Source organism: Molothrus ater, chromosome 29, assembly GCF_012460135.2.
Source record: "Molothrus ater isolate BHLD 08-10-18 breed brown headed cowbird chromosome 29, BPBGC_Mater_1.1, whole genome shotgun sequence".
NCBI lineage: Eukaryota > Metazoa > Chordata > Aves > Passeriformes > Icteridae > Molothrus > Molothrus ater.
This window is the reverse complement of record NC_050506.2, coordinates 1,881,274-1,902,087: the sequence shown is the minus strand read 5'-3', so window position 1 is coordinate 1,902,087 and position 20,814 is coordinate 1,881,274. Positions and strand designations below refer to the sequence as shown.

Below are 20,814 nucleotides of genomic sequence, written 5' to 3'. Positions count from 1 at the left end.
AAGGGCAAAACAGGCTCAGCTTAGGGTTGCAAAGTGAATTTATTACTGACAGAATTAGAGGAGGATAATGAGAGGTAAAACAAGCCCTTAAAACACCTTCCTCCCCCAGCCCCTCCCTCCTTCCCACTGGCAGTGCAGGGAAACAGGGCATGGGGGGTTTTGGGTCAGTTCACCATCCAAGTTCTTCCTCTGCTGCTGCTGCTCAGGGAGAGGAACCTTCCCCTGTGACCCCAGGGTTTGTGGTTCCTCAGCAGTGCCCAGCACAGGGGACGGGCACTGCCTGCTCCCAGTGCCACACCATGGCTGGTACCAGCCAGGTGCCCTTGGCCTCCTGCCCAGCTGGGCACACACCAGTTTGTGTGCAGCTGCTGCCAACCAGCACTCCCAGGTTATTTTCCAGCTCTGCAGCCACTTTTGCCTAAGCCTGGAGCACTGCAGCAGGTTGTGGTGATCCAAAGACAGTCCCTGGCACTTGGCTTTGTTGACTGTCACACTACTGGAGCCAGGCTTTGCAGATTAACACTTCCACCCAACTCAGTGGGCTCTAAACTGGCTGAGGAACTCATCAGCACAGTCCTGCTTTTGCACCCCTGCCATGGGAAGTGCTCCTTACCCTGTGCCTGCTCCAAGCCCCAAGGGATGTGTCAGCAAACACATTTCTATGAAATCCTTTCCTTAGGATTTTTCCTCCTGAGAAGCTGAGAGGCCTCAGGAACAAAATGCAGACAATGGTTATCTGCTGCTGTGGAATGCAACAGGTGCATCTGGGATTGGGCTCATGTGGTTGTTTTTAATTAATGGCCAATCACAGCCCAGCTGGCTCGGACTCTCTGTCCGACACACAAACCTTTGTTATCATTCTTTGCTTTTCTATTCTTAGCCAGCCTTCTGATGAAATCCTTTCTTCTATTCTTTTAGTATAGTTTAAATATAATATATATATCATAAAATAATAAATCAAGCCTTCTGAAACATGGAGTCAGATCCTCATCTCTTCCCTCATCCTCAGACCCCTGTGAACATGGTCACAGGGATGGGCACCTACACCAGTCTTCATCCCCACCCTCATCCCCCACAAGCCCACACAGTAAAGCTCTGCAGCCAGCAGCCATGTGGAGGGATCAGTTTTTATTTCAAAAGACAGTAACACAATTTTTCAATTTAGTATCAAAACACTGGATATGTTTTTTGTCTCCAGATTGGCCCCAAAAACTGCTACAACCAGGCAGCATGCTCCAACCACAAGTTACTGTGAGCATGGCAGTGCCACACTCACACCTCACAACACAACACATCAGCAATGCACAGAGAGATGGCTTGGAATCAATTAAGACAATTAAGAGCAGTCCTGGGCAGGAGGGAAGGCTTGGCTCCCTCCCTCCAGGTAGGCAAAAACACTTCTCCAAGGACACAAGGCTGTTTTTCTTAAGTTGTTAAGTGTAACCCAGTGATGAGCAGTGAAGCTTGGTGCATCAGCACTTAGTGAAGGCAAAGTCAGCTCCAGGGTAGCAATGGGTTACAGGGACAGTGGCTTCTCTAAGCCCTTCAGGTGTGGAGGGAAAGGGACACGATCCCTGTGAAGTTCAATTGGTTCAATTGTTCAGATGACTGGCTTGGCTTAAGAAAAAAACAACAACCCCCAAAAAAGGACACCTTTCACCCAAGTTGTTCCTTCCCAACACAGAGCTACCTTAAAGCTGAAAAACTGAACTGTGCTTTTGGCAAACAGCTCCTGGAAAAGGAAGTTCTCTCAACAGGCTGTCACCCTAGCCTGGCTACTCTGACTCGCAGCCAGAACCATCATATCTGTTTCCTGCCCTGCCAAAGCAGGGTGGCCCAGAGCCAATTAACAGAAGGTTAATACCAAATTCTAAAGCCAAGAGCTCTGAAGTGTAGCTCACCAGCCTCACACGTTATTTGGAATGTTTATAATGGTCGCTACAAAAAAAGGTAGTTACAAAATGTGTACATCTCAAACATGCTCTCCAAACATTATTGCATTGTTTACTTCCCTTAATGATGCTGTTTGAAGCTCTGCCCAACCTGGTGGCCTTTAACCCTGGAACTAAGGAGATTTGTGTTTGGTCAAGTTGGCAACAGAAAGTAAACTCTGGTCCCAGGGTTAGAGGGCAGCAGCAGCTGGGCTGGCATCGCATGGCAGAGGCAGTGGCAGGGATCCTTTACATCTCATTCAGGTCTAGCAGGGTCTGGTCCAGCATTCTTTGCGTGCAGAGATGCTCCTCTTTGGTGGATTTCAGTTTATCTGCCAAGAACAAGAGTCCAGAGTTACAAATCAGCATCAGACAAGGGAGAGTCCTTTGCCAAAGAAAGCTTGTGCCAGCCCCTTCCCCACGCAGCTGCAGCGATCCTGGGGCTGGAGTGCAGCTGGAAGCCTGGCTGGGTGCAGCTGGAAGCTTTGAGGTTACCTGGCTCGTGTGTAGCCCTCGCCTCTCACACTGCTGGTGCTCCCAGAATGGCCACGGTGCACCTTTAGCCAGAGTTCTGGTCAGTGTTTCACATGCAGGCGTCTCTGAGTGCAGCCAGCTCTTCCCAGGGCTTCCACACCTCCACAGCTGACACACACAGTGGCCCAGCAAGGCACCCAAGAGCAAAACACCCCTGGAACTCCAGCTGGTTGTGCCCCCCTTCCCCTCAGTACAGGGCAGCAGCAGGGAGCAGACCACCAGCCCCAAGGGCAGCAGGAGCTGGGGCAGTGACAGGCAGAGTGAGGAGTGAGGGAGCTGCAGCCTGCCCAACACTGCAGGCAGCTGTGCAGTCGATTCTCACATGTTCCTTAAGCCAGGAGGAGAGCAGATCAGCAGCTAGTGCTCTAAGTAGGCTTCACTCCAAAGGTGAGCCCACCCATATCACTGGAGACATCCACACGCTGGGACACGGGACAGACAGGCTGTGGAAAAATGTCCTTTAGGTACAGGCAGATTGCCAAAGCCACTCCCAACCTCCCCAGGGCCAGAAACTGCACAGAGAGAGAACAGCCTTCCTCGAGCATGAGCAACAGCAGCAGCATTTCAATACTCCCTGCAGGCACCCAGGACACAGCTCCAGGCTGTGCATTTTGGCACTTGCTGTCAAGATGTCTGTGAGCTTTCCCAACCCATTCCAGCTGCACTGGGGTCAGGCCTGGGAAATTACTGCTGCCCCCAAACCTTCTCAGTTAGGGCTCCCCTAAATAGGAACGTACTACAGGTGTGCAATGTCTCACAGACCACAGGGTCAGTCCTTTATTGGTAGAAGCCATCATTCCATGCACCAGGAAATCCTACAGTCATTCAGCTAATAGTAAATTAAGTTGTAGCACTTGACAGGCAGCTTCAAGCAGACATAAGTCTAACTTCAGCCCACCCCTCATTTGGGAGGTGCAGCAATTCTGGTTCCATGGAGGAGCCAGGCAGGACCCCCTGGACAAGCCAACAAGACTGGTCAAAACCCAGCCAAGTCTGGGGGTGACTTCACCAAGAATAGAAGTTACCTTTATATATTAAAAAAAAAGCTTAAATAAATGACAGGATAAATCCAAGTGCCTCATTAAAAAGCAGCAATTGCACAAAATTGGCAAGTCTGCCAGTGTTAATGATCAGATTTCAGTGTGGTCCACAGCAGTGGTGGTGGCAATAAGCTGTTAATGGGATTAGTGGGCCCCTTCTCAGTCACACAGATCATGCAGCATTAACTTCAGCTCGTTAGAGAGCAGGCGGTTTTTCTCAAGCTGGCTGTACAGGCGCTCTGCAGCAGCGACAGGATAAGGGAAACAAGAGGGAAAGAGAAAAAGAGAGAAAGGGAAAGGTTAGTAGAGCACCAAGATGAGCACATCAAACAAGCTGTCTCCACAGTGTGTGCTTCTGAGGACAGACAGCTATTCCCAAAAGTTTGTCTTTCTCTAACTTGTGCTTCAGCCCAGGAAGATGACAGAGGAAGCCAAGTGTGGGCAGAAGTGAAAGTGCTGCCCAAGATGTGCAAAGGCAAAGAAAGGAAGAAGAGACACCCAGAAGAGGAGCCTGCAGGCAGGGCTGGGCTGGACCCCAGCAAGGACAGAGATCTGGGATGTGCTTTAAGCCTGTGGAGCACGCTGCAGAAACGAGTCCTGCCACAGCTGTACCAGAAACAGCTTCCAGAGGGAGCCACACCACACTGCAGCGGGAATGACAGGGTTTGAACAGCAGGACAGGCACACCAGAAGAACTGAGAATGGAAACATCTCATCCCTGGCCTGGAGAAGCCTCCTCTGAGAACATGCCTGGTGCCACACTAACAGCCCAGCTAGGACTGGAGGCAGCAGCTGCTTCAGGTACAGGACAGAGGGACTTCTGGAGCACAGGGTCCTCTTTTACATCTGCCCCAGAACAGCTCCATGAGCAGGGCACAAGCTGCCACTGCCTTTGCAGCTGTGGCCTCTGCAGTCCCTGTCCTTAGAGCCCCACAGAGGTCCAGCAGCCACACTCATGCTCATCAGCAAGCTTGGTCCCTTTCCAGATCTGTCACTTCTCAGGGCTGGGTGGCAATGTCCAGCCACTACAGAGAACACATTCAGCATCTCTCCTGCTCATTTGCATGGGCAGAGTCCTCCCAGCCTGACAGCTCCAATTCCTGCACTTTGGGGAATTCCAGGCAGGAAAAAAAAAACCCCTTACACATCATCTTCCAGCCTGGCAGAAGTGACCAGCACCACCTGCAGTGAGACACAGTGTGATGCCTCTGCTGGAGGAGTGAGCCCAGAGCACAGCCTTGGCCTTGGCTTCCCCTCTAATCTTTGTGCCATGAGGCCCCTAAGACTCTCAGGCACCTGTGGATGCCATGGGACAGACAGAGAGAAACAAACACTGTTTCTCACAGTGGCTTGTGAGAATTTTTAGGGAGTTATAAGGATGTGATAACTTTTAAAGTATAAACAATCTGCAGGTGGTGTTTTTTCGTCTTTCTGTTCTTCTCAAAGACAGTGTGTGAGGAAGACGTTTTTGTTAGTTAGCCAATCAAATAGAATCTATCATATCACTCTATTTAAATCACGTGGTTCTCTTGAATAAAACCTTCTTTGCTCTTTCTACAATCCTGCCTCCTGCCTGTTCCTGTGTCATTCTCACTGCAAGAGTGACAGGCACCCCCTGAAGGGGACCTGTCCTCATTGCTTTCAATCTCAGAATATTTTGCAATTGAACAAGACCTAGCTGGGTAAAATTCCAGAAAGTGGAGTGGTTTACATGGAGGAGTCAAAGCACATCACCCTCCCCAGAGTCTCAGCTCAGTCCCTCCAGTGTAACACCAGCACACAGAGGGGAAAGCTCAACTTCAGCTTCACTCTCAGCTTCTCTCAGCCCTCAGGACCCTCTAACTGCACCTCACTCTGCAGGAGAGGGCAGTAATGCTGATTGATTGGCCCTTCTTTAAAGCTACCAAGGGACCAAGGCACAGGCAGAGAACTTGATTTTTGACCTACCACAATGGGGAAGTTGAGGGAAGTTGTGGGTGCGTGGCATCCTGGCCCATGCCTTGCACAACAGCTGCTCTTGCTGTTGTGAGGGACTCTGGCTCCACGGTGCTCTGAGCAGCCCCAATGTCTGTCCCCAGACCTGAGAGATCCAGGCTGGTGCTGGGCCTCCCCAGTGGCAGAGGATGATGAGAGTGAACTGTGCTCAGCAGAACTTGGTGCAACAGCTGCAGCTCCCAAGCAAACATTCCTGCTTGTGCACAGGGAGCTGATGATTCACCCACACAAGGCAGCAGACTGGAGGGTTCAGCATGACTAAACTTCCCACACTTCAGGAACAGCTTCTCCACATGGAACACCTGTCCAGGTCTGCAGCAGCCACGCCATGTTTGGCCTGCTCCTTTCTCTGCCCACCCCCAGGGCAGCCTCACCAGCTATCCCTGGCACTCAGGGAGCCCCAGGACGTGGAGAGCCCCAGGAGCTGGCCCTCCTGGTCAGTTCACCTGAGTTTGCAGCACTCCCACAGCACAGCACAGCTCCCTGGAACCAGCCTGCACAGGCCCAGCAATCCAGTCAGACCAGATGCCTCCAAAACCTCCCAGGGTAACCATTGCATCACCCACCCACATCCCCATCCACCACCCAGAGTGGATTCCTTCTGGATGAGTGGGGAAAGGGCCTGCCACAGCCCAGCCTTAGATAACATTCCTGGGAACACCACTGAGCAGGGCAGAGCCACCAGCTCCCCACAGCAAGAGGCAGGGTGCAACCAGACCTCCCTGTGTGAGGTGTGAGGCTGCCACCTCCCACCACTGACAATCACAGAAGGGTTGAGGTTCAAAGGGACCACTGTGGTTCAGGTCCAACCTCCCTGCTCAAGCAGGGTCAGCCCAGAGCACCTGGCACAGGATGGTGTCCAGATCATTCTGGAATATCTCGAGTGAGGGAGACTTCACACGGTATCTGGGCAATCTGCTCAGTGCTCAGTTACCAACACAGGAAAGAAATCCTTCCTTGTGTTCAGGTGGGACTTCCTGGGCATCAATTTCCATGTTTGCCTGTCCTACTGCTGGGCAGCACTGAGCAGAACCTGGTCCCTCCTCTGACACCCTCCCTTGAAATACTGGCAGAAAATGATGGTGTCCCTATTGTCTTGAGAGCTGACAGTGGAACACTGGACTGGAAACCTTCACATTTACAGAAGCCCTGCCCTCCCACAGGATCCAGATCCTCAACTCAGCTGCAGTGGGGTTACTGAAGAGTTCTGTGTTCCTGCTTGACCACAGCATCCCAAAAAACTCACTCACTTTTCAAACTAGGACACTGCTTTGTGCTGATGGGGCACAGCCCCACATCCCAGGAGAGTCAGCCCACACTTTGAGATCCCTTGAATGCTCCCTCCCTTCCCCACCTGCCACCAAAGGCAGAGTGGGACAGGCTGGGGCAGATGAGTGTGCCTAGAGTATCCTGACTGCCAGTGCTGTCACGTGGAGAGCAGAAGGGCACAAACCTGAGACAGCCACGGGAAGTGTGCCATGGCATCAGAACTCTGCTCACGGAGGGCTCTTCGGGCACTGGGGCAGATGAACAGATCCAGAAAGGAAAAAGAATTTGACCAACCACCATGAGGCAGCACATACTGTGCTGAGGGTGACCAGTGTTTATCATACCACATCAACCAGCAACAGCTCCAGCAGTGACACACGCCAGGCACTCACAGCCCAGTGCCAGTGCTCAGTGGGAAGCTCCATGCCACATTTCTAGAAGGATCCTGCAGCCCCCAGCCCCTGCATGGGGAGGGAAGGGCTCTGCAAAAGATTCCCTGGCTCAGATGCTCACAGCCCTGCTGCAGTGCCTTCTCATTCCTGAAGCAAGAGGCCACACATCCTTCCCCTTGGCACAGGCAGCACCTCACGCCCAACCAGTTCTTCCCCAGTGGAAACCAGCCAGAGCTCACACAGGATTTATTGGCTTCCATACCCTGGCTAACAGCTATCAGGTGTGTGACCTCCCACTGCAAGCCAGTGCTTGGCAACCAGTGCTGGTGAGCACTCCAAAGCAGGCAGGAATGAGGAGTGTCTTCAGTCAGGCACAGCTCCAGGGCCTCCTGCTGCAACCCCCAGCCTCCAGTTTGACCCCACAGGCCCTGCCTGCAAAGCTGCCATCACATCTGGGAGCCAGTGACACACCTCAAAGAAAAATCCAGCGTGCAAGTGAGGTCTGTGCTCCACTGAGAGTGACTCCAGTTGGAAGGCAATGCTGAGACAGTTACTCTAAAGCAGCAAGTGGTCACTAGAAACCCATTTCTCCAAAGCAACAGCCATTTATACAGGAACTGTTTTCCTTAAAAAAGGTGACATCATGCTCGAGCAAGAGGCAAGAGAAATACAAAAAGAGCTTTATGGCTCCACACAAGATATGCAGATGAGAACAACATCCTCCCCGCTCCCCCAACACAGAAAGGGCAGCCCCTCAGAGCAGGCTGTGTCTGGCACATCAGGTCACACAGAGGAAGCTTTGTTTGGGAGCAAGTGCAGCAGAACTGGGGGGCTGCTGCTTCTGTGTCTTTACAGCACCCATTCCCAGGGATGCCCTGTGCACAGTAACTGGAAAAAGGTACTGGAATTCAGAGTGAGATGAAGAGAGCGTGAATGCCGGGTGCAGATGCAGAACAAGCCACCAAGCAGAGAGACAAATCCAAAGTGGAGTTTGGAACCACAAGACTTATCTGTGTGAGACAGAAGGAGACACTAATTTTAAGAAAAGCCTCAGTGTTTGTGCACAGCAAACTCTGCTTGGGGAACGTTGGGACACTCGTGTTAAGGCTCTTCTCTGTGGGGTGAGGACCTGGCCTCTCCTAGGTTAGTGCAAGGACCAAAAGGAGCAGTTGTTAGCAGCACCCACTGCAGATCTGAACAAAGCTAAGGAGCAAAGTTGCAGAAACACACAAGTTCAGCTACTTCCACAGATCAGTTCATGATCTGGCCCATCTCAAGCCTATTGTGGCAATTCCTAAGGAATCCACCTGAGCACTATCCACAGCCTCTTCCAGAAGGAATCCTGAGACCATGGCCCAGTGGCTCCAGCAGATGACAAAGCCACATTTCCTGAGAAAGCCTTTCCCAGTGGGAAGGGGAATTGCACTCAAATTTAAGTCAGAACCCTTTCAGGCCAGCACAGCACTTGGTTACACATGCAGACCACCAGGACCTAGAGTTAGAGGATGGCATGCTGGGGCTCCTTGGGCAGATCTGTAGAAGTAACCTGGACAATTCTCCAACTACAGAAACCACAGCAAACCAAGCAAGCACTGGCGGTCCAGGCTGCTGAAGCGAGAGGCGAACGCCAGCCAGCTCATATTTACATGGAAGTCATGTCATTCAGGGCGTGGTCCAGCTCCTCACTAATTGCTTTGTACTTCAGTTTCTGGGCATAGAGCTCATCTAGAAGAGGTTTAGGAGGAGAACAAAAGGAAAAAAATGAGGGAAGGCAAAGAGTTTTTCCAACACTCCGGGTCGGGAAAAGCACGATGGCGTACACGAACAGAAGCAAATGAAGTTAGATGTGGAGCCATCACGACTCTGTGCTCATCCCCAACAATGAACAGGAGGGTTCCAGCAGCCTGAGGACCCAAGTGACCCACAAGTGCCTTCCAGGATTACAATCCAGCTCCGAGGGCAGCAGAGCCAAGCACTCAAACCACATCACCTTGTAAAAACAAGCTGTCCAGCTAGGTCAGCAGGAACCAGTGTCAGGAGGAGCAGCAGGGAAAGGCAACTCCATCCACTTAGGGAGAAGCTTGTTACACCTAAGGAGAGCACTGATAATTGAGGTGCTTTGTTCTCACCTGTGTCTCAATGCAAAGACTGGCTTGGGAGAAGTCAGTCATGCAATAGAGCTGGGCATCAGAGGAAATTCCAATCCTGCAGGATGCAGTGAGGTGGGGGAGCAGACTGGCCACACCAGTGTTCTCCATCAGATAATGGAGTAGACAGGCAGCTCTCTGCCTCCAGGGAGGGGTGGGCCTGGAACTGTGCTGACACATCCCTGAGCCCTGCAGAGCTGGCACAGACAGCTCCAGCTCTGGCAGCTGGGCTGTAGTACAGCTGGGCATGCTGTTAACAGCCTCACAGAGCCTGGGGAACTTTGTCATTTGTCATGAACTAGGTCACCTCAGCAGCAAGGCTGTAGACCAGAGCCAACTCTCAATCAACAGGTTTCAAGGGGAGCATGCAGGGATTTGGAGGACTTTTTGCAGTTCCAAATAAAAGCTTGTCCTGGACCATGAGGTGGCTCAGATTGCTGCTTGGCTGCAGTTCTGGAACAGCTCAGCTGACACCATTGCTATTTCTAGATAATAAACCTCCAGAGTGACTCCAGACAGTAGGATAATGCTTTGTATCTCCAAGAGCTGGCACTGGAAGACCACAAAGGCACACCTGTGGTCAAGGTAGGAGACCTGTAAGGGTTTTGGTTTCCCAGCACCACCACTCCAGCCACAGCAATCCACAAAAGAATCTGGCCACGGTCCCAGATTTAAGGGAGGCAGCTGAACCCTTCTCCTTCTGTGGCTTGGGGCAAGGTTCTGCAATGGCTGGCCTCAGGAGTCCTCCTGGAGGACTGTGTGAAGGAATGGGAGGAGGAAAGGAACCCCCCCCTTGGCACAGGCTGATTACCCTGTGGGCTGAACTGCTGGGGATTTAACCTTGGTTCAGGACTCACACTGGGCAGTCTGAGTCTTCATGGGGGCTGTTTCAGACTCACTGACTCCTGGGGTTGACCTGCAAGACCCCATTTGCAGCAGCCAGCACGTGCATGATGTTCTGTGCATAACACAAGTATGCTATTGTGACCAATTCTTACAAGTGCAGGTGTTTCTTTCCTATGCCACTCCTTAAAAGAATTGGATTAAGCTGGGGCCACAGGGATCTAGTTACATTCCTTAGGACATCACTACCAAAATACAGAAGCTATCTAGATAAGGCCAGGTGTTTGGATCAAGAGCTTGAGACCTGCTGCAGCACAGGGGAACTGTTTTCAGAGCAGAGGCACAGGGCAGGACTCTTGCCAAGCCTCACCATGGAGGCCAAGTGGGACAGTGCTCCAAGCAATGAGGAGCACAGCAGCCTGTCTGCTCTCCAGCTACCTGAGACACAGCCCTGCTCAGCTTCTCACTCAACACCCATTGCTTGGTTTCCTATCCCCAGAATGTACCTTCCAGATCATCAATGGTCTTCTCCAGCTTGGCTACAGAGCGTTCAGCAAACTCAGCGCGGGTCTCTGCCTGCCAGACAGAAATAAACCAGTGAGGGCATCAGGAAAGGGCACCAGTCCAAGGACAGGGACTTCACACCTCTTCCCAGTCAAGCTGAGGCCAGCTCACCCAGCTGGGCCATCCTGACATGGTCACTCACCTCTTTGAGTTTATCAGTCAGAATCTTGATCTCTTCTTCATATTTATCCTCTTTTTGGGAGTACTGTGGAAAAGGAGTCAGCAGTCAGCAGCCCCAGATACCTCCCTCTCCAGAGAGCCCACAACTACAGAGGGCAGCATAAACTCCTCACTGCAGCACACATGACAGCAGAAACTTTCCACCTGGGAGTGGTTCACATCCTCACCCAAATCCAACAGGACTGGGGCAGGTGGCAAGTCTCACATCACGCATGGAACACAAACTTGGATGCAGAAAAATTCTCATCTTAACATTTTAGCAGCTTAAACATCCTGGCTGATTGAGTCTGCCCCAAGGCAGGGAAGGGCAGCCAGGCTTCCCCCACCCCAGCTTCCAAACCCTCCAATGAAATACCTCAGCCCTCCCAGCAGAGCAAGCACAGTGCTCCTGGCTTGCTTAAGACTGCAGTTGAATCATTTCCACCTCAGTGGGTGCTCTGCTGTTTACCCTCCTAGCACAACAGCAATGTTTCTGGCCCTGGGACAGGCAGCCCTACCTTCTCAGCCTGAGCCTCAAGAGACTTGAGATTGTTGGTGACATTCTTCAGCTCCTCCTCCAGCTCGGAACATTTACTGTGGGGTTTTGTAAGGAAAGGGGAAAAAAAAAGGAAAAGAAGAAGTGGGAGGGAAAGACAGGAGACAAGAAGTGAATCCACGTGCAGGGAAGATCAGGAAGTTCTTTAGGAGACTGTCTGAGATCAGACTAGACAGGACCCTGCTTTGAGGCACCTGTGCAGAAAGCAAGTTCCCTTTTGGCCTCTGAGCTCATGTTTGAGATGTTCTGCCAGCACATGCACGGGGCACAGGGCTGAGCAGCGAGATGTGGACACAGGTTTCTGCCAGACTTGGAGTCTCCAAGAGAAGCTTCACTTTTAGTGTGCTGTATGGAGGGAAGCTGTTCTGATGGACAGAAGGACAGCCACCACCACCACCACTCAAAAAGGGACATTTATGGGCAGAGAAGACAGAATGTTCCAGGAGAGAGCAAGAGAGAGACGCAGTTAAGCTGAGGGGAGGAGCATAGTGAGGAGACCACATGAGTTTTGGTTTAATGGTTCAAGAAGGGAAAGGTTAGTACCTTTTCTTCGGCAACAGACAGACACTTCAAGTTCTGGTCCATCACTCTGATCTGCTCCTGCAGCTCCCGGCAATGACTGTTAGTGACGGTCACACAGGGGCACAAGCCAGGTGGGGGCAAGGTCAAAAGGAGCACCAGAACCACACCACCACAGAGCAAAAAAGGGTGGGGAAGGGAAACACAAAAAAGTCATGGTCACAACATGCACATCTGGGCGGGAAGCACAGTGCTGCTGCTGCTGCATACACACCAACTGTGTTAGACAAGGCCCAGAGCACAGAAAGGCCCTGACCAGCTCCTCAAGGATCAGCTAAAGCACCTGGACACATGAAAGGAGCCCAAACACCAGGATTTGTGTCTCTGCTCTGAGCAGAGGAAGCCCAGATTTCTGCTCAGCAGTGCAGAAGCCTGTAGTGGTTACTGCAAATACTTGGAGAGGCCCAGAGAGCAGCCTCGGCCACCCCGTAGGGCGCCTCAGTCCCTGGCCCAGGAGGCCTCTGCCACTTCAGTACAAGCACTGTGAACCATCTTGTGACTGCACACACAAAGCACTGCTGTGAATGCTGAGCTGAGGAAGGCTCTGCAGCCTCCATGACTAGGGAGTGAGTCCATGCAAAGGGCCAGAGTGTCTCCACCCAAGGCAAATCACATCACCAACTCCATGTCCTAGGTGGAACTAATCCTGTTTCAAGGAGGGAAGTGCTTTCACTGCTTTTCTTTGCAGATCCAAACCCACCCTGTGCTTCAGGCCTTGTGTAACAAGGTTGGCAATGCAGTGTTAGTGCCCATGCAGAGGCAGACCTGGCAGGTGCATGCAAGCAGAACTACTCACGACTCTGCGAGCTCAGCTCTCTCCTCAGTGCGCTCCAGATCCCCTTCAATGATCACCAGTTTCCGAGCAACCTGGAAAGGACAAGCAGAGTCAAGAGGAAGGAGGAGAGTTTTGAGCTTGTAGGCTCTGCAGAGCATTGAAGGGAGGAATGCCTGCAGGAGCCACTGGAGCTGTGGGAAGCTTTTGGCCAGGCAGAGCACTGATGTGACTCTGCTGAGAGCCAGACTTGCTGTCAGCAGGAAGAGGATTCAAGGTCTCACCTCCTCATACTTCCTGTCTGCCTCCTCTGCAATGTGCTTGGCTTCCTTGAGCTGGATCTCCTGCAGTTCCATCTTCTCCTCATCCTTCAGAGCTCTGTTTTCAATGACTTTCATGCCTCTGCCCAAAAGCAAGCACAAGGAGGGGAGATGTGGGAAACAATCTTGGACAAGCCAGCAGTGCAATGAGTTGCAGAGCATTAGCAGCAGTCCCAGGAAGCACAGTGCTTCTCAATAAACCATGATTCCTCTGAATGCAGAAGGCAGAGGCCTCTGGGCTGATGTGAATACAGCAACCTCAATTGCTGTTGGAATTGATTAACTGTTCTGTGGAACATTCCCCCAGCAGATCACTGGGTTCCCAGGCCAAGGGCAGTGCAGTGCTGCTGAGAACAAGCCCAGCTTTCTTAGGGACTCACAGCCAAGTCAAGCACTTCCCCATCTGGAATGAAGGAAGAGCCAAGTCTCTCTATGGCAGGCCAGCAGCTGGGTCAGGCTGCTCACGGTGTGTGCAGGAGGAAGCACATCAGACAGCTGGAAGTGGACCACTCCCCTCTGAATCACAGGCCAGGTCAGGGGACATCTGCCAGTTAGGGAGCATGCTGGCAGAGAGGCTGCCCCACCCACAGCCACCTTTGCAAGGCAGTGGTGTCCCTGAACCCGTGTATTTCTCCTCCTTTGCAGGAGGGGATGCATGGTGGCACATGGCACTTCCTCACTCCCTTGCCTCAGGTTCCAGGACAATCAAGGCCATCAGCAGCCTCAGGTTCATCAGCATTGGTTTAGCTGCTCTAAGCAGGCACTGACTCCCTCAAGCCTTGGTGTGGGATCTCTTCCCCCAAAAAGTTGATGGCACCAGACCCTCAGTGTCTGACAGAGTGCAAGCAGGAGTCCTTGCTCACCTTTCACTCTCATCTGCTGCCTTCTCTGCCTCTTCCAGCTTCTGCAGAGCTGTGGCAAGGCGCTCCTGAGCTCGGTCCAACTCCTCCTCTACCAGCTGGATCCGGCGATTCAAAGATGCCACCTCTGCCTCAGCCTGCAGGGAGCAGAGGAGGGCACTCAGCCTGGGCAGGCTTGGCAGCTGAGATCTGCCACGGGGTCAGCAGCAGCACACAGGAACACAAAGCAAACCCAGGATGCTTCAGCCACTCTCCCAGAGGCAAGCAGCACACTTAGCTCTGCAGGCTTCTCGCTGCCAGCCTGCACTGCTCTGAGTTTAGGCCATAAACACGAAGGAGATGATTTACACACCCAGGGCTGCCTCTGCAGCTGCCAGGATCCTGCCAGGCCATTCATCACAGTCCTGTTTATCCACCACACCAGAGCGTGCTGACAGCTGCCACTTAGCAGAGAGTCAGTTTACTGCTGTGATCTGGACATGAGCATTGCTTGAGGCAAACCCTCTCACCAGCAAGGTGAGAAGGATTAACATGTCCAGCGATGTGCCAGACTGTGCTGGGTGCTGCTGGCAAGCTGGGCTGCTCACAAGGTGCTGCCCAGCCCCAGGGCTTGTTGCTGCAGAGCCCACAGCCCCACAGAGAGCCTGAAGTGCTTGAGGCTTCCTTCCTCCCAGCAAATCCAGAGAAGGAGCAAAAGCCTTCTCCAGTCTTGAGACAGGTGAAGGAGGCTGCTCCCCAGCAATAGCTGCCTTGGTTCAGTCATACACACTGGGAGCTGGTGAAACTGCTGACAGCCTGCAGACATTTGCCAGAAATGTGACTGGGGCTTTAAGGAACTGGCACAGATCAGAGGCCATCCCACCCCCCACCCCAAGCACTGCAATCCATGTCCTAGTCAGCCTCCAAAGAGGCCACAAGGTACAAGCCAGCCCCCAAAGTGCTGGGCTATGGTGGGGAGCACAGACCATGCTCAGAGTTCATCACTCGTGTGGCAGAGCCACTGGTAATACAGCACTGCCATCACCCTGTGGCTTGCTCCAGCCTCGAGTCAGAACACAGCCAGGGCAGATACAGAGGACAGGAACTGCCCTTCAGTGCTGCTGAAAACAAAGCACCTCAAGGCCAAGGATGAAAATCCCTTCAGCGGCACTCCTCTTCTGGATCAGACCCAGACTAAACAGTCAACTACAGACTCGCTGCAATCTTTTTTGGGACCCTGGGGGCATGACCTGATTGGCCGTGAGGCCCCTGCTTACAGCCACATCCACTCCAGCCAAAGCCCAGGGGAGCCCAGATGCTTTAGGAACTCTGACATCCCACTGGAGCCCCCTGGGGAGTCCAGGATCCTGCTCCCCAACAGGATTACAAAGGCAGGCAGGCAGGCAGGCAGGCAGGAGTGCAGCCATTCCAGGCCAGCACTGTGATTTGCAGAAACCCAGGCACAGGCACAAAATACCCCAGCTGCACATAACAAAGCACCCTCCCAAGCCACACCACGCCGAGCAGGGAGGAGCAGAGTGATGAAAGGCAGCAGTGTTACAGTGGGGTCCCACACTGGCTGCATCCAGCTCCCAGAGGGGCTGTCTGAGCTCTTCCCCCCACCGAGGCTCCCCTGGCAGGTTCCAAGGCCAGGCTGGGAGGGCACAGAGGAGCTCCCGTGCAGGTACACCCAGCTCTGGAGAAACCCACACCCCTTTGGTGCCCAGAGCCAACACCCACCCTGCTGAAAGGGGAAGTGATGTGCTTGGAGAGGAGCACAGCAATACCTTAAACAGAACCAGAAGGGGACTTGATGCCTGACTGCATCTTTGCCCTACTAAAGGGGCTACCAGCTGCTGAGGAGCTCCTCCTTCCTTCTCCCAGTGCAGTGGGCCTCCACTTCTTGACCCTTTGAACTGCATCACTCAGCCCTGACTTCCTGCAAGCAGCGTTCAACCCAAAACCACCCAAAAACCACCCAAAACCACCCTGCATTTTGAGGAAGTGCCTCTCCCCTGCTGCAGCAGGGTCCTTATACCTCCTGTTCTGCTGCTTCTCTCTAGATACAGATGAAACTGTCAGGCTTCCCCAGAGCATGGGGTGACACTTGCAGGTGACTCTTTCAGACCCCCCTGGTACAAGGGGCACATTTCTGTTATTCCATGCTTCCTTCACAAAGGCAGCCCTGAACCAGGGAGCACCTGGAGCCCAGCAAAACAAAGGAGAAGCTCATCCAGGCCTTCAGAACTCACGAGTGCTGTCCCAAGAGAGTCAAGAGGACTCCCCAGGACCCAGGCAAGTCCTGGGCACCGTACTGGGAGCACTGGTTCTCTCCCCTGAAGGAGATTAAGGGAGCTGGGAAAAATATGCCTGTACCCGTGACAATGCTGCTATTGCAAGGAGAATTCCTTATGTGGCTGCAAAGAAAGAGCCAGCTGAGGCCTGGGAGTGGCAGGAGCTTCTGCCATGGATCTGGGCAGCAGAGCCTGATCCATCCCTGGCAGTGCCACAGTTCTGTCACAGACACAGGCTCGGGCACTCGGGGGGGCACTCAGTTTCACATCAAATGCAGCAAATCACTGCAAATCCAATGAGAGTCACGCTTAGATTCGAGCAAGGACCTCATCTGTGTCACCTCATCCCTGTCCCCAAAACGCTGCCAGCTTTGCCTGTGTCCCAGACCCAAGTGAGGCGGCCACCTCGAGGTCCTGCCCATGTCACCTCGAGGTCCTGCCCGTGGTCACCTCGAGGTCCTGCCCGTGGTCACCTCGAGGTCCTGCCCGTGTCACCTCGAGGTCCTGCCCGGGTCACCTCGAGGTCCTGCCCGTGGTCACCTCGCCCCTGTTCCCGGCCTTTCCGGCGGTGAGCACGGCGCTGCCAGCTCAGATCCTGCTGTCGCCGCTCCTTCCTCCCTTTCAGGCGCTCCCACCCTGCTCTCCCCTGCCGGTACCGGTAGCGCAGAGCCCCGCTCGCCGGGCCGGGCGAGATGCGGGGCTCGGGAGGGCTCCTGCGCCGGCCGCATCCCGAGGGAACCCGCTCCTTCCTTCCATCTTACCCGCGCAGCTCCGGGCTCGGGGCCGCACAAGATGGCCGGGGCCTCCCCCTCCTCCCCCCGGCCGGCTCCTCCGCCGCTGCTGTCCGTGCCGGGACACCGGGAACAGCGAAACAACGCCAGGCCGCCCCCCCCGGCCCCGGTGTCTGCTCAGCACCACGGGCGGGTCCCAGGGGCAGCCACGGACACAGAGCGAGAGCGCCGCTCCCGGCGGACGCTTCGGCCCGGGCCGGCATCCCCGCGGCTCGGAGCGACCCCCGGCCCCGGGCGCGCCGCCCGCCCGGCTCTGCCCCCGCGCGGCGGCGGCGGCACCGGCGGTACCTGCTCGCGGTTGCGGCGCTCGGCTTCCACCTCCCGCTGCAGCCGCTCCGCCCGCTCCTCCGCATCGTCCGCCTGCTGCTGCAGCACCTGGATCTTGCGCTTCACCGCCTCGATAGTGGTGGCCCCGGCCATGCTCGGTGCCTCCGCTCCAGCCCCGCCACCCCCAGACACCGGGACCGCGCCCGGAACGGCCGGACGGAAGTGACGTCACTTCCGACCCGCCCCGCGGGCGCGTTACCGGGGAGATGAGGAGCGGCCGCCGCGCCCGGGGCGTGGCGGGGGTACCGGCACCGGCGGGAATGGGGGCAGCGGGCGGGAATGGGACACCATCACCGGGCGGGGGACACACATCAGCACCGGCGGGAATGGAGCACCGGCACCGGGCGGCGGGATACTCATTGGCACCGGGCGGGAATAGGGCACCATCACCGGGTGGGGGACGTACATCGGCACCGGCGGGAATGGGGGCACCGGCACCGGGCCGAGGGAGAACACCGGGGTGTGCCCCACGGGCACCTGGGTCCAGCGGGACCCGCCCGATATGGGCGTGGGGGCACCGGGAGTGGCCTCGTGTGTCACGGGGAGCAGGCACGGCCTCACCGGGCCCGGAGGATCCACACGGGCCCTGCCCCACGGAACCCCCCTCACACCTGCCCCGGGCCCCGGGGCTGGTTCGGGCACGGCCCCGCCACGGGCTCCGGGAGCCTCCGGAGTCTGCAGCACATCCCGCTCCTTCCTCCCACCCAGGGCAGGGCTGTGGCCGCCAGGCTCCCGCTCCACTTCCATGTGTGAAATCCCGCGGTGAGAACCCTCCCGTGTCAGGAGGATAACGCTGCGAAGATCAGAGCTGGGAGCTGTGTTCCTCCGTGGCATGAGGGTCATAGAGCCCCCCAAGAGCTCGGTAAACGCATCACCGAACCCTGTTACTGCTCTCATTCCCTTATTTGTCAATGCTTCAAGTGTGTGGATAGAAGGGAAGGGCTCCGAGCTGCCTGCCTGAAACCCTCGGCAGCCAGGCAGGTACTTGCTGCAGGAGCATTTGCCTGGCATGGCACAGTATGGCACGGCATGTTTCCAGGGGTCAGGTGGGAATCCAAAGGGCTCTGTCGGGCTGGAAGCACCCGGGAGGCAGCTCTGCCCTTTCGATGCTCCAGGGTGCAAAATCTCTCCGCTTCCCAGAGCCAAGGGGAAACTGGGGGACCCCCATGGGCCACCCTGGCGGCAGCAGCCAGGAAAAAGGGGCTGCAGGTGCACAGAGAGGGATCCAAGCGGGGATGTGGTGGCAGCAGGGAAAATGCCAACAAGGAGCAAAGGTGGGGCAAGAAGGGTGTGAGGGCAGGAAGAGCTCTGCGATGCTGCACTCGACACAAGCCAGTTCCAGTGCAGGGCTGGCCACAGGGACCTGCAGCAAAGCTCCAGGGCTCTGGAGCTCCCAGCGAGAGCAGCCCAGGCGCTGCGCTGGGGCTCAGGCACTTCCCCACGAGCACGGTGGGAGAGGGCGGCTCCTGCCTTCTCTGCATCAGAGCTGGGCTGCGTGGCTCTGACACCGGACCCTGAGGCATCCCGGCCTCTCAAGGACAGCCAGGTCCTGACAGGTGACGAGCGGGGCCTCATGCCTCTCGATGCCGCCGCCGGCTGAAACCCTGCACCGCTCGCACCATTGTTTTCCTGGAAACAGCGGACAACAATAGCCGGGCTGTGCAATGCTCACGCTGCCCATGAGCCCCCGCCTGCAGGGGCATGAGGGCTCTCCCCTCCTCCTTCTCCTTCCCGGAGCTCGGCTCCACCACCCCCAGCCGTGACTCAGAGTTTCCCGGGGACACGTGGACCCCGTATCCCACACTCACTGCCCAGCTCTGCCCTCCGGATTTGTCCTTCACAGGGCCATTCTCTGCTCAAAGGCACCTACAGATTTTTTCCGGGAGCACACCGAGCTGGACAGGGACCTTCCTGTGTCCCCAGGGCATAGGGGAGGGCTGCGGTCCCACCAGGAAGGGGGGCAAGGCAGCACTTAGCTTCCACCCTGCACCCCATACATACGTCCGCCGCCTTCTTCTCTGCCAGCTCCAGCTTCTCCTGGGCGTCCTTCAGGGCCTCAGAGTATTTGTCCAGTTCATCCTCTGTCCCCTTTAGCTTCTTCTGCATGGCAGCCAGCTCATCCTCCAGCTGGAAGGACAGTGGTGTCACCACAGGTGGGCACCACTCTGAACCCCTGCACCCCGAGAGAACCCTGCCTGCCCCATCCCAGGCTCAGCTCTGCCCCATGGCATCCCTCCTGCCCCTTCCTTGGGGCCAGCTCTGCCCCACAGTGTCCGCCCCATTCCCACACCCCAGGGCTGTCCAGGGCTGTCCCATGCCCTTGAGCTGGGGGATAGTGGCAGCTGTCACACACTTACAACTAAATAAACTATTTAGTGCAATACAACACACTCTCATACCCCAGGCAGAGTCTCTGCTGGGTCTGGGCTCAGCATAACCCAGCACAGGCACCCCCCACCACCCCTGGGCTGGGGGCTGTGGCTCTCTGCCCTACCTGCTTGCTCCTCTCCTCCGCCTGCTTCTGCTCAGCCTCTGCCTGCTCTGCCCGGTCCAGGGCGTTCTCCTTGTCCAGCTTCAGCATCTGCATCTTCTTCTTGATGGCCTCCATCCTCGGTGGGCCGTGGGCAGCGGGATGCACACAGACAATGGGGTGGCTAGGGCAGCTGTGGTGCCTGTGCCCCACTGACTGTTTATCAGCTCTGCCCAGCACAGTGCCTTTGCCTTTCTTGGGCTGACCCGCCTCCCCACCTTCCCAAAAAGTCTGTGCTTGGGACCCATTGTGTGTCCTGGGGGCTCCGGGTGGTCACAGCCTTATTTGGGCTCCCGAGGACAGCTGGGGCGTTATAAAAAGCAGCAGCAGGTCTGTGACAGGGGGTCCTGCATTGTTCCAGGTGCCCCCTCCCATTGTGCAACAGGACACCCTGGCTGGTGCCCCAAGTGCTTCCTCAGGATGTTGAACTGGGTCCGTGCAGAACTGGCATGAAGTCCTCGCCCCCCATTTGCCTCCTCCTTAGGATGTTTTGGTGGCCCTGGGCTGACATTTACCCCTGCCTGGGGGCGGCATAGAAAAGGGCAAGATCATTCTGGCACTATTTTGGGAGCAGGGGCTTGGCCGAGAGTGTTTGGCTCTGCAGGGAGCAGCAGGGGAAACTGCCCCCAGAGCCAGGGGCAGAGTCCCCCAGGAGTCTGCTGAGCCCCAAGCCCAGCTCCAGCTGTGGTGGTGCTTGGTGCTGAGGGGGAGGATGCTGTTGGCAGCTGGAGGAGCAGATTCCCCAGGCGCAGGGAGGAATTCTCAGGGCAAGTGGTGACACTTCGTCCGCAGCTGAAGGATTTGCAGCCTCCTCGTGCTGGCCCACAGGTCCCACTGGCCCCACAAATCAGGTTAGGATCTCCCACAGAAGATCCACTGCTCCCACCCAGGGACAGATGTTGAGGGCTAAAGGGGTCAGCACCCAGGGACCC

At 55.5% G+C, this 20,814-nt stretch overlaps 1 protein-coding gene across 12 annotated transcripts; it reads right to left on the bottom strand.

The window, feature by feature from the left end:
• Window positions 1–1,111: 1,111 nt before the first annotated feature.
• Window positions 1,112–19,975, bottom strand: TPM3 (tropomyosin 3). 12 transcript variants are annotated; one of them, XM_036397881.1, is made up of 11 exons: window positions 19,847–19,975; window positions 19,354–19,479; window positions 13,965–14,098; window positions 13,066–13,183; window positions 12,806–12,876; window positions 11,393–11,468; window positions 10,858–10,920; window positions 10,658–10,727; window positions 8,808–8,886; window positions 6,954–7,017; window positions 2,271–2,908 (listed from the first exon to the last, which is right to left on the bottom strand). In XM_036397881.1, the coding sequence occupies exons 1-11, from the start codon at window positions 19,958–19,960 to the stop codon at window positions 2,831–2,833; spliced, it is 993 nt and encodes a 330-aa protein (XP_036253774.1). In that variant the 5' UTR covers window positions 19,961–19,975; the 3' UTR covers window positions 2,271–2,830. The 12 variants fall into 12 exon arrangements, with proteins under 12 accessions (XP_036253779.1, XP_036253775.1, XP_036253782.1 ...); XM_054517629.1 differs by lacking the exons at window positions 2,271–2,908; window positions 6,954–7,017 and adding an exon at window positions 3,211–3,744 and having other exon boundaries at window positions 19,847–19,960; XM_036397886.2 differs by lacking the exons at window positions 2,271–2,908; window positions 6,954–7,017; window positions 8,808–8,886; window positions 11,393–11,468 and adding exons at window positions 1,112–2,263; window positions 11,974–12,049 and having other exon boundaries at window positions 19,847–19,960.
• Window positions 19,976–20,814: the final 839 nt, after the last annotated feature.

Coding starts and splice junctions, on each gene's coding strand:
- TPM3 (XM_036397881.1), bottom strand. CDS start 19,960: ATGGAGGCCATCAAGAAGAAGATGCAGATGCTGAAGCTGGACAAGGAG. Junction 8,887..10,657: donor GACCATTGATGATCTGGAAG/GTACATTCTGGG, acceptor AACCTCTTCTAG/ATGAGCTCTATGCCCAGAAA. Junction 2,909..6,953: donor ACTTCCCGTGGCTGTCTCAG/GTTTGTGCCCTT, acceptor ATTTTTCCACAG/CCTGTCTGTCCCGTGTCCCA.